We start from the raw sequence: 14097 nt of genomic DNA, 5'->3' as shown, positions 1-14097 counted from the left end.
TAGCCCTGATATAACAACTTAAACAAACGCAATAAAAATTTGTAAAAAATCCAAGTCAAGTGGGAAAATAACGTTAAAAAATGAGTGTAATGTGTAAATTTTAATACAAAAGTTAAATATGACGTCATCGGATTCTGAGAAGGGGTTTGGGGTGGGGGGTATAGAGGTATGGGAGGGGGGGGGGGTGGGTGCCCAGTACAATTGGTGTATGTGCATTTTGTACGAGATGAAATGCGACCTCCTCAGGTCGGGCCCAAATTTTGGATCTACACGTTTTTGACACTCATAAATCAAGAATATGTGCGCTAAAAAACGATTTTCATGGATTCTACAGGAGAGGTTTGAAACATGTCCATGCAAAAGGAAAATCTCCAATTTCATTTTTTTGTTGCAAATGATGCTTTTCCAGGAAATCATTCCGGAATTTAGTATTTTTATTAAAAAATTCCTAATTGCACGTGTGCAGAGGATCATATTTCCAAGAATTCCAAGGATTTTTTCCAAGAAAAGTTGTGATCGTGTAAGTGTATTTTACTAGGGCCATCAAGTCTTGTTCGAAACATGTCCTAGTGCATACAAAGAAGGAAAATCTCAAATTTCATCTTTTTATCACGTATGGTGTTTTTTCAGTAAAATATCGTACAATTTTGAAACTTTTATGAGACATTTTTCATTGCATGTGTGAAAATAATATTTCAATTTCTCAATATTGGATAATTTTTTAAGCGATGCATAACTTGAACTGGATATTTCAACCAAGTGTGTAAAATTGTTGTTATTCTATAATCGACAGTCAAACCAATAAGTTTGTTTTACGAAAGATAGGCCAACCTAATTCATGGAGAATACATATTTCGGATACACAATAACATGGTGAGTTCCATATTTTTTAATAAAAAAATTCATAAAAATTGTATTTGACGTAAACTGTTTTGCAGTTTTTGATAAATCATAATCCTACGAAAGAAGAAGCTGAGAAAATTTTGGAAAGATTTACACGAAAAAGACCACATTCCGATGACCCGCCATCTTGGATAGAAGAAATTTTAAATAAAATGGAACGGGACATAGCTTCCGAGAAGTTACACAAAATTCAAAGGAGTGAGGTAGAGGAATCTAACAAAGAAGTTGAAGATCAACTCATGTGTAAAAGAAAAGATAAGCTCACAGAAAAATACTTTGAAAAACAGGAGAAAAATCTTTACCTTGTAGAATATGTGACTGATTCAGAAGGAGATCAAGTACCTGCGGAAGATTTTTTATCTGATTTTGAGGAACAAACGTTATATTATTCTAGGAAACCTGCTTCAGATCATGTATATTCATCTGAAAATTCTAGTAGTGATGTATAATTTTCTATATCATTTGCAATAAAAAGTTAAAAGTATAAATTTAGAGCGTTTTTAACCCAAAAATCCCTCTCCCCTTTCTTTCTTTCGTTGAAAATTGTTCATTACAAACATTTTTCACAATTATTTAACATGGTGTATCTTAAAAAATCACTCAGAAAAAATCTATATCGCAATGAGTACGCACAGCTTGAGACAATTAGCAGAAGCTTTGGCAAAAGAAAAATCAGAGTCTGATTTGGTGCAATTTATTTTACATAAAAAGACAATAGCGCAAATGATCGGCCTACTTTATGAAAACAAAAATGAGATTTTACGTCGCGGTGTAGTGGAAAAAATTTCAAGAAAAATGAAAAATGGAAAATGCATGACTATTTTGGAGAAAAAACAATTGATGGTACAATTCTTTAACACTAATGATGAAAATACAATTGATAATTTGTTCGAGATATTCTTTGACGATCAAATTTTGGATTGTGATAATGTAGAAGCAGAATACGATATTGTACAGCAATCACATAAAATCTGCAAAATATGCTACAACAATGAATACGATACCGCTTTCCTACCTTGTGGACACGTTGCTGCTTGTCAAGGATGTGCTTCAAAAACAAGACATTGCTCTATATGCCGAGAGCCATACGTTGAGACTACAAGAATATATTTCTCGGGAAGAAAACAAAAAATGAAGTCAAGATTTTTTTTGTGTAATGAAAAACTACAACCGACTAAGTTATAAATAAAATTGATTGTAAAACAATGAAATGAGTTTTCTTTCGCATCTGATCAAAGTATCATTATTTTTTTTTTGTTTTTATGTTGCCATCAACATGAGGAATCATGTGAATTGTTTAAAAGTAGTTGCATGCAATCGAGTAGATTTTGTCAAAGAAGTTCGATACAATCATTTTTGATTGTGCTATAAAATGTAATTAAAATAATCCTGCTAATGCTGCAAAGAAAAAATCAGATTACGTTGAGAAAAAATGCCAGACGCCACTTTGAAGATTTTTTTTTCACGTGAAGAAAATATTCTGATGCAGAAAAAATGCAAGTTGATTAAAAATATGATATCTCTCTGCAGATTTTTTATGTTTGTAAAATTTTTCACTGCATTTTCATATTGATTTTTTTCATCATGCATCAATGAAACATGTTGTGTTTTTCTTGATGCACAGATGAAACATTGTCTAATGTTGAAATAATTGATTGTAAAACAATTTCTTTTCACAACAAGACAAAATTCTCACAAATAATTTTATTTCATTGACTTTAATCTTGCTCACATAGCAAATATGTTGAGATGAAAAGGGAATGTTGGTATAGATAAATATTGGCATAATGCATAACCCTGTGCAATTGAAGTTTCATTTTTTTCTTCATTCTTCTTATCTTAAGAGGATTCAGATTGCAAATATACAAGATTAAAACAATTTACATTTACGTTTTCTCATCTTTATATTTGACATCATTTGATTTTTATACACATGTTACATTTTAAGAAATATTTGATTTACTTGCTACAAAAGGAATTTCATGAAACAGGCGAAAATAATTGACTGGTGGATCAAAAGTATTGCTGTTTGAAAAATTAGAATTTTCCAATCTTTGCACACCTAAAGATTTACGAGCATTGCTGTATCTCTCAAAATATTCTTGTACATACCACTGTACAGAAGTATTGTAAATCAAAGTTGCATTTATAAATTCAGAAAGTAACATTAATTTGTCAAATTCTGAAATATTTAGGGATAGACGATCATTTCCATCATTTTGACTGAGAATAAGTAGTTCGGAATTTTCCACGGCATAGTAACTACTAATGTTCATGCAGTTTTCAAGTTGAATATTCAGCAGCTCAAGTTCCATATTAGCATCATCCTTTTCAGCATCCTCTCCCAACAATTTTTCTTAAAGTTTGCTTGCTGGCACAGAACGTTGTCCATGTATTTTGGGTGAATTCTACAGCATCAATTCCATCCCAGTAGTTTACGGCATATATATTAGCAACTGGTGAAAAATTCTCTGGAGTAAACCCGATCGTTGGTAAACATTGTGCATGTTTGATTTAGAAAGTAGGTGTATGCATTCAGTAGTTCAGGAGTTGTATTTTGTTGTCGATTTCTTGCATATTGTTCCTCATCCTTTCGAAGTTCCTCAGCAGGATCATGATTATATTTGTTGAAGTGCTGCTTTGCCTTTATTACATTTGGAACTTGATGTGATCTTTCTTTTGTCTCCATATTTTCAGATAAGTTATTTTGTGATTTATCACTTTTCACTAAGAAAATGCCTTCCACTCATCAATAAATCAGGGATACAAATGAGACTTTTTTTCCAATGTTCAAATTCCTATAAAATATTTTAGGATCTTTTGATCGTACTGACGAAATTTCCCGAGAAAATTATGCAAACGTATGCAAAATGTTTGTTTCATACACGATGAAACATGTTTGGACATGTCATGTTCATATCTCAGAATAAAGTCTAGAGGTAGGATGCGAGGGGCAAATAGAACATTTTTCTAAATAACAAGTGAAGTTACTTTTTTTTAAATTGTTTTTCAATATAATAAATAAAATTTTGTTAACATTTATTCAGGGGAGGATGAAGCTTTACGGTCAAGAACTAAAATTAATAGTATTCAGTGATGAAGTGCTAGTGAGTGCAAGGCTAAATTTCTTTTATCAGTGTAAGAACGCAAATGTTTGACTTTATTTTAGTGAGTATCGCTTGAATTTTATTTTTTATGCCTATTCTACTGAGAGTCATCTTAAAAAAATTGATCTTCTACTAAAGAAAGAGGATTTCATCTTCTATCTTGAGATATGTCCCACAGAAATAGACATAAATTTGATAATGAGTCATCAATGAAAAATGCATAAGTTAATTCAGCATCCCAGGTACCGAATTATAGAAGTGTATACAACATTTCATTCATAAAAATCAATTTTATATGAAAAGTCGGTTCCTATTTTATTTCACTCTGCTGCCATTTCTCCACATAATCAAATTCTTAGTTAAATATTGTACATATATTTAAAGATTTTTTCATTTTGTTAAATTATAATAAGAGAAAACACAAATCAATAATGCACTTTGAATAATTTTGTTCTGTAATGTTGTAAAAATTCTCTAATGTCAGAGAAAAAGAACATTGTAATACAAAGTTATGAGAAATCTAACACTTTTTCCATACTTTCCCACTTGCGATCAAGAGAGTTAAATGATTCACACACAAGACAAGAAATTTTGCCCTCATTGACATTTTTTTCATTCATTTTTTAATTCTTTTATTTTATGCATGCTACAAGAGATCATATTTCGAATAATCCCGCAATTGTATAGAAATGCATTGCAACATCTTTGATCATCAGTTTGTTTATTTGAAAATTGGGGATCTGAAACTCAGATTCTTGAAATTTCATGGCAGTCACCATCTGCAATAAGCAGAAATTCAATACATTTCACGAAATTTATCACTTCTTATCTGAAATCACTGAACGAAAAAATATTTTTTTAGACAAATTGCACAAAGATCGTTTGATCATATCATCAAGAGATGTGAATAATGTGAGATACAATCATGTAAGTGGAAAAAGTATGATATTTTTCGGTAATTTATGTTACAATTTAAATAAAAAAGACAAATATTGCAAACAATATTGAAATACGCAAGCTCAAAAGTTGCATGTTTTTAAAAAAAGCTGTTTACATGCAAATCTCAACTCAATGACGTTTCAATATCTATTGATCAATATCCAATGAAAATGGTTTAAATTGCATGACGGCATCAACATCATGCTGTTCAATAACCAATGAAAATTATTGATAGTTCTTATCGCCAGAAAAAATTAGTGAATATTGCGAAATTCCACTCAATTTGACAATTATCTTGCACACTGCAAGACATTTTTTTCCATGTTGCTTCATTCATCTGAAGGAATCAAATTGTCGCGCAAAGACTCATATAAATAGTCTCTCCCATATGGTCTCGAGCGCGCGAAAAGGTCTCATATTGCATTTGCATCTTTCCACACTTGGACAGTGCATATAGGCCAGAGAGTATAGAGAATCCCGCTTACTGCATAGGAAAGACTTCTGACAAACCTTCTATCATGCCACAATGGCACAATGGATAAGGTGCTGGACTCGCAACCGAGAGGTCTGGTGATCAATTCCCATGGATGGCAGATCTTTTCTCATATAAATTATATAGGGAGAAAAAAATTACATGAGGAAGAGTCCACCAAAGTAATTTCCGTTAATTCAAATATTCAAAATGACTATCAAAAAGCGCAATCTCAAAAAGTGTAAAGTTCCAAAAAGTTCAAGATGGTCGCCTAAAACTTACAGCTAAGATCAATATGGCGTCTGAAACGGATCACATTTCAAACAGCAGTATCGTACTCCATAGCCAATGAAAACGCTTCTTTCAGCAGTATCGTGCTCCATAGCCAATGAAAATGCGTCCCTCAACAGTATCGTGCTCCACAGCCAATGAAATCGCTTCCCACTCAACAGTATCGTGCTCCACAGCCAATGAAATCGCTTCCCACTCAACAGTATCGTACTCCACAGACAAGCCACGCCCACAAATAAGTATTGTGCTCCATATTCAGTTAAAATAGTTAACCAAAACGCAAAATAGTAGCCGGAAAGGGCGGGGAGAGAGGAGGGCGGGGAGAGGAGGACGGGGAGAGGAGGGCGGGGAGCGGGGAAAACCGACCTGTAGGTAGCCCACCCACCAGAGTTATCGATGTGGCGTCACAAAACAGTCTCGTGCTCCACGGAAAGCCACGCCCACAAAACAGTACTCTGCTGTCCCCTTACTACTGTTGTATTTTTATATGCCTAAGAACTTGAATTAAATAATTGTTTTAATATGCTGAAAAGAAATTTAGAGGAAATATGTTTTCTTAGTCTTCCTGAACCACGATACCCCTTAAAAAGGGTTAATAAGCTAAAATACATTACTCTTATAACTGGTAAAAGTTGAATAGTAAAATTTTATCTAAAATTATTTTTAAATTAAGATATTGAGATTTAGGATCAGTGTTACTGTTTTTTTTTTAATTTTTTTATAAGAAAAATTTTAAACGAGTTTTGTTCAGTTGAAAATTGAACGCAATTAGAGCGATTACGAATCGGTATTACTATCATAACATTTGAAAGATTTATCTTTGAGAAATTAAAATGTTTCTAATTTTATGTATTCAAAAATATTTTGTTGGCTCCCTGAACCATAATTTTGTTGAAAAAATATGTTAAGAGTTTTTAGTTTTTTGTCAAATACGCTCTTGATCTAAATTTAGTACGCCCAAGATAGGGTGAAAGGAACACCTATTGACACTTTAAGAACTCGTGTCAGGACCTATTCACACCCTATTCTGTACCTGTTTTGTCAAATACATTAAATAAATTTCAACATAAATGTCAATAGGGGTTCCCTGTTGAAGAAGTGTTCCTTTGACCCTACATGTACTAAAATAAAAGTTTTGGGAAAATATTAAAATTTAATTTAAAAATTAAAAATTTAATTTATAAATAAAGAAAAAGAAAAACATTTATTCATAAACAGTAGAAAAATATGGTTACACATTTTTCAATTCTATTAATAGAAAGTCCAATTTTAGAACAGTGGTAGTAAGTGCACGCACATTTAGAAGTAAAGATTACTTTTTCCAAAAATGTCAAAATATTTCATTATTCTGGACAGAAATGGGATTTCTGTCCAGAATTTCTATTCTAATTATATTTAGTTTCATGATTTTTGTATAGCAAAACTTTAAAACCCATTAAGAAGTAGGGAATTTTATTTATCCTTCAAAAACAAAAAAAATATATTCTCAAAAAGTCACAGAATTTTGCGAAATTTGTATTTAACAAGCTTCCAAAGAAGTGCAATTGTTGTTTTTATTACCGATAGCTGCTAATAATTTTATTTTTATAAATTTTAGTACATGCATGTACTAAACCCTTGATTTTTTCATGTGTTCATTATGACTGATCTTTAATATTCAGCAGATAAAAAATCTTCTTTAAAACTTAGAATATAAAATGTTTGCAAAAGTTAAAGCTTTCGTACGCAAATCTTTATTCAGAATGCGAAATTAGACCTAAAGCATGGGACATTTTATTGTACAATTTTCCATTATTAAACTGCCTGGAATGCTAATTTGAATTCTTTACGAGAGGATTCTTATGGGATCGACAAGGAACCATCAATGTCTTGTCTTCATCCTTCACTTTCATTTATCCCTTTCCCTGAAGTTCTTCAGAATTTTCATGAGGTGATTAACAAAGTACATTCTGTTGAAGGACGTAGAGAATTTTCCAGTAATTTTATCAGTGAAAACCTCCAATCCCAGATGTGTCTAAACTTTATGCTGCCTCAAAATTCAGCGTGCCAGACAATCCTTTTGGTGGGTTGGAGGGTGCAAAAAGGGCACATTGTCGCAATTTTATGCAAATTTAATGTCACTTTATTGCATATTTCCATGGCATGAGATTGTAAATTACCTGACTGAAATGTTGATGTGCAATTACACTTTCTTGTTTGGAACTTCTTATGCTCTGTCTGCCGAAAAAGTTACTTTGCCAGAGTGTTGATATCGCAAAGACTGCTCACCCAGAGATGATGGAAAGTCTCGGACTCCGTTTCCTTTGGTGTTTTTGGGGCAAAGAGGTAGAGGACCAACGTACCAATTTACTTGCACGTGAATTTCTTGTTGGCTGGGGGGGAAAAATATGAGCGAAGCTGGGCAAAAGATGATGATGAAACTTTCAGGATGCCGCTAGCAATTAAAATTCCTCCTTATCATATTTTTCTGCACATTGGACCAGAAATTAGCGTTTCCTTGGGTCATTCTACTCACAGGAATGCTCCTGCATTGACCATCTCTGTGATCTTTTCCGGCAGACAGACTCTTTAGCTTTTTTCGTGGTGACAAATTCTGAGCACTTGTTGGAATGTCCAGGTCCTTCCACTAACCATAAGCCTAATTATTTAATTGTTGATTGGTGAGAGAAGATGAATTATTTCTTCCAGAAGACAGTGGCTTGAAGGAATTTGCCCTGGACTTCATTAAAAAGCCTTCCGGGTCGATGAGAATCACTTAGCATTTTATGCACTGAACTAAAGAAAATATAGTCCCTGTAATATGTTATCCAGATGAATTTTATTTATTAGTGATTTTTTTTAAATCGTGGGTAAAAAGTGAAATAATTTGATTTAGTGAAATCTAATAGAGTAATTTTAAGTATCATCAAAAATTAGTTTGCCTATATTACGGGCATAATAAGTATTTTTGAAATAGAAAAAAGGGAAGCTACTCTACCGGTTTTAGGGTAGAGACGTTCTTTGTGCTTCGAAAAGTGGAACCATTTTTTTTAATAAAAAGGGACAGATAATCCTAACCGGCTTATGTAGGTGAGATTCTTAACGTGAGCTAACTCGGAGTGCATGCAAATTCGATTTAGAGCTGAAGTTGGGAGACGCCATTCAGTTATCTTGAATCAAATTCGTGAAATTATACAAATTTTGTATTTAAACCAAAATATCAAGGATTTGGATGAACTGATAGAAAAGTGATATATGGATGAAATGTAGACCAGAATGTTCTCTATAATTTTCCCATAGAACATGATCTCATCGATTACTCAGAAGCCAAGATAAGCGAGGTTTTTTGTTTCTTAACTCGTTTTTTCATCCAGAGTGCCCCAAGTAGTCATTTGTTGAGCTTCAACTATTTCAAAGAATTGTTGTATTTTGTGGGACTTTCCATTTACAACCCTATTTTAAGTGTCTTGGTGGAGTAGAGGCAGTCAAATTGGCATCTGAGTGATTTCAAAGCGTTTTTATGGGAAAAATCATTTTTTTTCACACTTAAACGGCAAAATCGGAGTGATAGCGTAGTCTGAGCGGAAAATGATGTATGGACGAAATGTAGAGACAAATGTGCTCTACAATTATGTCGAAGTAATCATCAAAATCGGTTTAGCGACAGTCGAGATAATTGAGGTTATGTGATATTGAAATTGGTTTTTCGACTGTGGCGCCCCTGGTGTTGGTCCCACGAAGTTCAAATATTCTAGAAAGTTGTAGCATTTGGTGAGATCTTTCGTTTAAGCCCTCACTCATCAAAATCGGTCACATAGAACCGGAGATATGATTTTTTGAATTTTGTGAACTTTGACCCCTCATATCTCCGGTTCTGTTTAAACCACAGCGCGCATACGCACCATTTTGGAAACGTCCTAGACTGGACTACAACATACTAAAATTTCATTAACTTGCACAATGCCGTTTTTGAGAAAAGTGACTTTGAATTTCGATGAATTTTGACGCTATCACAGCGCCACCTGTGGTAACTTTTTGAACTTCCATCTGAAAGTGCTCATCGAGACGAAACCAAAAAGGTAAAATTTAGGTCGCTATGTTAATTAGAACCGGAGATAGAGGCCGGTCAATGTTCGAACTTTGACCCCTTATAGCTCGGGTCAGGGGTTATGGATCGACTTAAGGTTTTTTTTGTTTGATAGGTATAATCAACGGCTACAACATACTAAATTTTCAGCCCGATGCACAATGGAATTTTTGAGTTATTTAACTTTTAAGATTTAAAAATTTTCTTTTTAAAAAAAGCGCCCCTAGCGGTGGTTTTATGAACTTGCGATGTTAGAAGGGGAAGTGGCATTTCACGAGAGCTTTCCAAAAAGCCCTCACTTTTTAAATTCTGACAATTAGAACCGGAGTTATGGCCATTTTAAGAAATTTTTTTTGGACCCTTATAGCTCGGGTCAGGGGGGTCGGGGGACCTTAAGTTTGGTATTGATGGAAAGCTCTAAGGCCCAGCTATAACGTACTAAAATTTGAGTCCGCTGAATGCCATAGGGGCGGAGCTATTGAGAAAACAAAAAAAGGGGGGTCTTCAAAATGGCGGAAGGAGGGGTGGGGGGTGGGGGGTATATGCACCAAGTTGCAATTTTCACCCGATATATAACCTTTGCCGAAAACCGCAAGTCGATATCTTTTTTAGTTTAGGAGCTATTAAGCTCCAAAGAGCGGCCGGCCGGCCGGCCGGCCGGGAACGTAACTTAGCCACATATATATTCGGAATCAGGAAGTGGCGAAACACATTTTGGCCAAATTTGAGGTCGATCGGACGACATGAAATTTTGTTAGGATTATAGTAGGTGAGATTTTGTTAAGAATCTCACCTAATATATCTTGAGAGTAATGCTTTAAAGATGGCTTTTCCTGTCCTTTCAGGAGCTCATATAAATCCTGCAGTCACTCTGGCACTTTCAGTGGTTAGAATGATATCACCACTCAGGGCAGCTATGTACATCACAGCACAATGTGGGGGCGGAATTGCTGGAGCAGCTCTACTATACGGGTGAGTAAACCCTCCAACACTTATTGCAATCTTGTTGCTTCCTTTCTTCTTCAAAAATGTGCAATTTACGAAAGTATAGCCTTCGCAGACAGATGTTTCCGTACAAAAATCCCCGTAGAAAAATATCCGAATGATTTCATGCACAAAACCAAATTTGTTAACAAATAAAAAAAAAGAAACACTCAATGGCAAAAGAAGTAGCAGAGAGAGAGAGAGATGAAGAAACTTCTGGCCAGAAACGAATTTTGTGATGAGGGCCAACAAAAAATGCCCAAGAGAGTGAAAAGAAAGGAGTTAAAACCAGAGGCAGGTGGTGGTTTCTGTACAAATAAAATCGCTATAGACTCCGAAAAAATTAACAATCTTCTCGTGTCGTCTTAATCACAAAATATCGTATCGCTTTAATGTGATCCTCAATTTCTTCCCGATATTGCAACTAAGTTGCTTGCCAAGAGGTACTTTAATCCAAACAAATTATGCGAAAATACATATTTTCTGCATATTTCCGTGAAAGATAAGTGATATTTAATGGCTTAAGAATATGTCTCAATTTGGAATTGATTCGAAAGTCCGACCTTGTGTCTTTACATGAAATTGCTTTTTAATTTCTCATCAATACAATATTTATCATATGGATACAATGTATGCATTCTCACAATTAACATCTGCTCAATCCCAATGTTTATTGCATTTTACTGAGAAAGGGACAGATAATCCTAACCGGCTTATGTAGGTGAGATTCTTAACGTGAGCTAACTCGGAGTGCATGCAAATTCGATTTAGAGCCGAAATTGTGAGTCGCCATTCAGTTATCTTGAATCAAATTCGTGAAATTATACAAGTTTTGTATTTGAACCAAAATGTCAAGGATTTGGATGAACTGACAGAAAAGTGTTATATGGGTGAAATGTAGACCAGAATGTACTCTATAATTTTCCTATAGAACATGATCTCATCGATTACTCAGAAGCCAAGATAAGCGAGGTTTTTTGTTTCTTAACTCGTTTTTTCATCCATAGTGCTCCAAGTAGTGATTTGTTGAACTTCAACTATATCAAAGAATTGTTGTATTTTGTGGGACTTTCCATTTAAAACCATATTTTAAGTGTCTTTGTGGAGTAGAGGCAGTCAAATTGGCATCTGAGTGATTTCAAAGCGTTATTATGGGAAAAATCAATTTTTTCACACTTAAACGGCAAAATCGGAGTGATAGCGTAGTCTGAGCGGAAAATGATGTATGGACGAAATGTAGAGACAAATGTGCTCTACAATTATGTCGAAGTAAACATCAAAATCGGTTCAGCGACAGTCGAGATAATTGAGGTTATGTGATATTGAAATTGGTTTTTCGACTGTGGCGCCCCTGGTGTTGGTCCCACGAAGTTCAAATATTCTAGAAAGTTGTAGTATTTGGTGAGATCTTTCGTTTAAGCCCTCACTCATCAAAATCGGTCACATAGAACCGGAGATATGATTTTTTGAATTTTGTGAACTTTGACCCCTCATATCTCCGGTTCTATTAAAACCACAGCGCACATACGCACCATTTTGGAAACGTCCTAGACTGGACTACAACATACTAAAATTTCATTAACTTGCACAATGCCGTTTTTGAGAAAAGTGACTTTGAATTTCGATGAATTTTAACGCTATCACAGCGCCACCTGTGGTGACTTTTTGAATTTCCATCTGAAAGTGCTCATCGAGACGAAACCAAAAAGGTAAAATTTAGGCCGCTATGTTAGTTAGAACCGGAGATAGAGGCCGGTCAATGTTCGAACTTTGACCCCTTATAGCTCGGGTCAGGGGTTATGGATCGACTTAAAGTTTTTTTTGTTTGATAGGTATAATCAACGGCTACAACATACTAAAATTTCAGCCCGATGCACAATGGAATTTTTGAGTTATTTAACTTATAAGATTTAAAAATTTTCTTTTTAATAATAGCGCCCCTAGCGGTGGTTTTATGAACTTGCGATGTTAGAAGGGGAAGTGGCATTTTACGAGAGCTTTCCAAAAAGCCCTCATTTTTTAAATTCTGACAATTAGAACCGGAGTTATGGCCATTTTAAGAAATTTTTTTTGGACCCTTATAGCTCGGGTCAGGGGGGTCGGGGGACCTTAAGTTTGGTATTGATGGAAAGCTCTAAGGCCCAGCTATAACATACTAAAATTTGAGCCCGCTCGATGCCATAGGGGCGGAGCTATTGAGAAAACAAAAAAAGGGGGGTCTTCAAAATGGCGGAAGGAGGGGTGGGGGGTGGGGGGTCAATACACCAAGTTGCAATTTTCACCCGATATATAACCTTTGCCGAAAACCGCAAGTGAATATCTTTTTTAGTTTAGGAGCTATTAAGCTCCAAAGAGCGGCCGGCCGGCCGGCCGGCCGGCCAGCCGGCCGGCCGGCCGGGAACGTAAAATAGCCACATATATATTCGTGATCAGGAAGTGCTGAAACACATTTTGGCCAAGTTTGAGGTCGATCGGACGACATGAAATTTTGTTAGGATTATAGTAGGTGAGATTGTTAAGAATCTCACCTAATACTTTTATCGTATTGAAATTAAATCAATATTCTTTTAAAAAATGCAATTTCAAAGAGATTGCGTTTGCTCTTTGATTTTATCTAGAATTACATCAATTTTAGTACAAAATAATATTAAAATATTCTTGATTTTGTTCTCTGAAGAGATTATTACTGAAAAATAAATTTCTGGAATTTATAGGGCTAACTGCTAATAATTTTCCAAAAATTTTGTAAATAAACAGGGCCAAATATAGTAAAAATATTTTAAGAGGTATCAACCTAAGAAGCAGAATAGCTGCCCTGAAAAACTAAGGGCCTTGACATACCTGAGGATTAGCCGAGAGACGGCTTAGCATTATTATAGTCGAAATAATGATTAAATTAATTTCCATCATTTTCCACTAAGTCGTCTCTCGGCTTAAGCCTTAAGTGTGTCTAGGGACTGACAAATCTTATAATGCAGCTTTAAAAAGCTTATAATGCAGCTTTTTAATGAGAATTTTGGATTGAAACTCTAATAGCATCTACACACTAGAACAATTTATGTCCATATTGAAGCAAATTTCTTGTACTTTTGTAAGAAAAACTCTTCAATATGGACTGGACATATTTTCCTCTAGTGTGTAGAGGCCATAAGAATGCATCATTTTTAGTAGCCTTATGCCGTAGACGCCTAGACACGCTTATGACTTAAGCCGAGAGATGGCTTAACGTAAATATAATCAAAATATTAATTTGGCTAAATTCTCATCATTTTCCGACTAACTACAAAGTTAAAAAATGTGTAAAATTTTGCTACTATAATAGTGCAAATCGACCA

General features: G+C 34.7%; 1 protein-coding gene across 1 annotated transcript in view; it reads left to right on the top strand.

The window, feature by feature from the left end:
* LOC129807947 (neurogenic protein big brain) overlaps positions 1-14097 on the top strand; it is a 54111-nt gene that overhangs the window by 11864 nt on the left and 28150 nt on the right. Inside the window, exon 3 of the mRNA XM_055857566.1 lies at positions 10624-10750. Within this exon, the coding sequence (XP_055713541.1) occupies positions 10624-10750 (127 nt within the window). The remainder of the gene's footprint in view (positions 1-10623; positions 10751-14097) is intronic.

The sequence above is a fragment of the Phlebotomus papatasi genome, chromosome 3 (assembly GCF_024763615.1).
Source record: "Phlebotomus papatasi isolate M1 chromosome 3, Ppap_2.1, whole genome shotgun sequence".
NCBI lineage: Eukaryota > Metazoa > Arthropoda > Insecta > Diptera > Psychodidae > Phlebotomus > Phlebotomus papatasi.
Note: the sequence above shows the minus strand (reverse complement) of the source record. Positions and strands in the feature narration are given on the sequence as shown.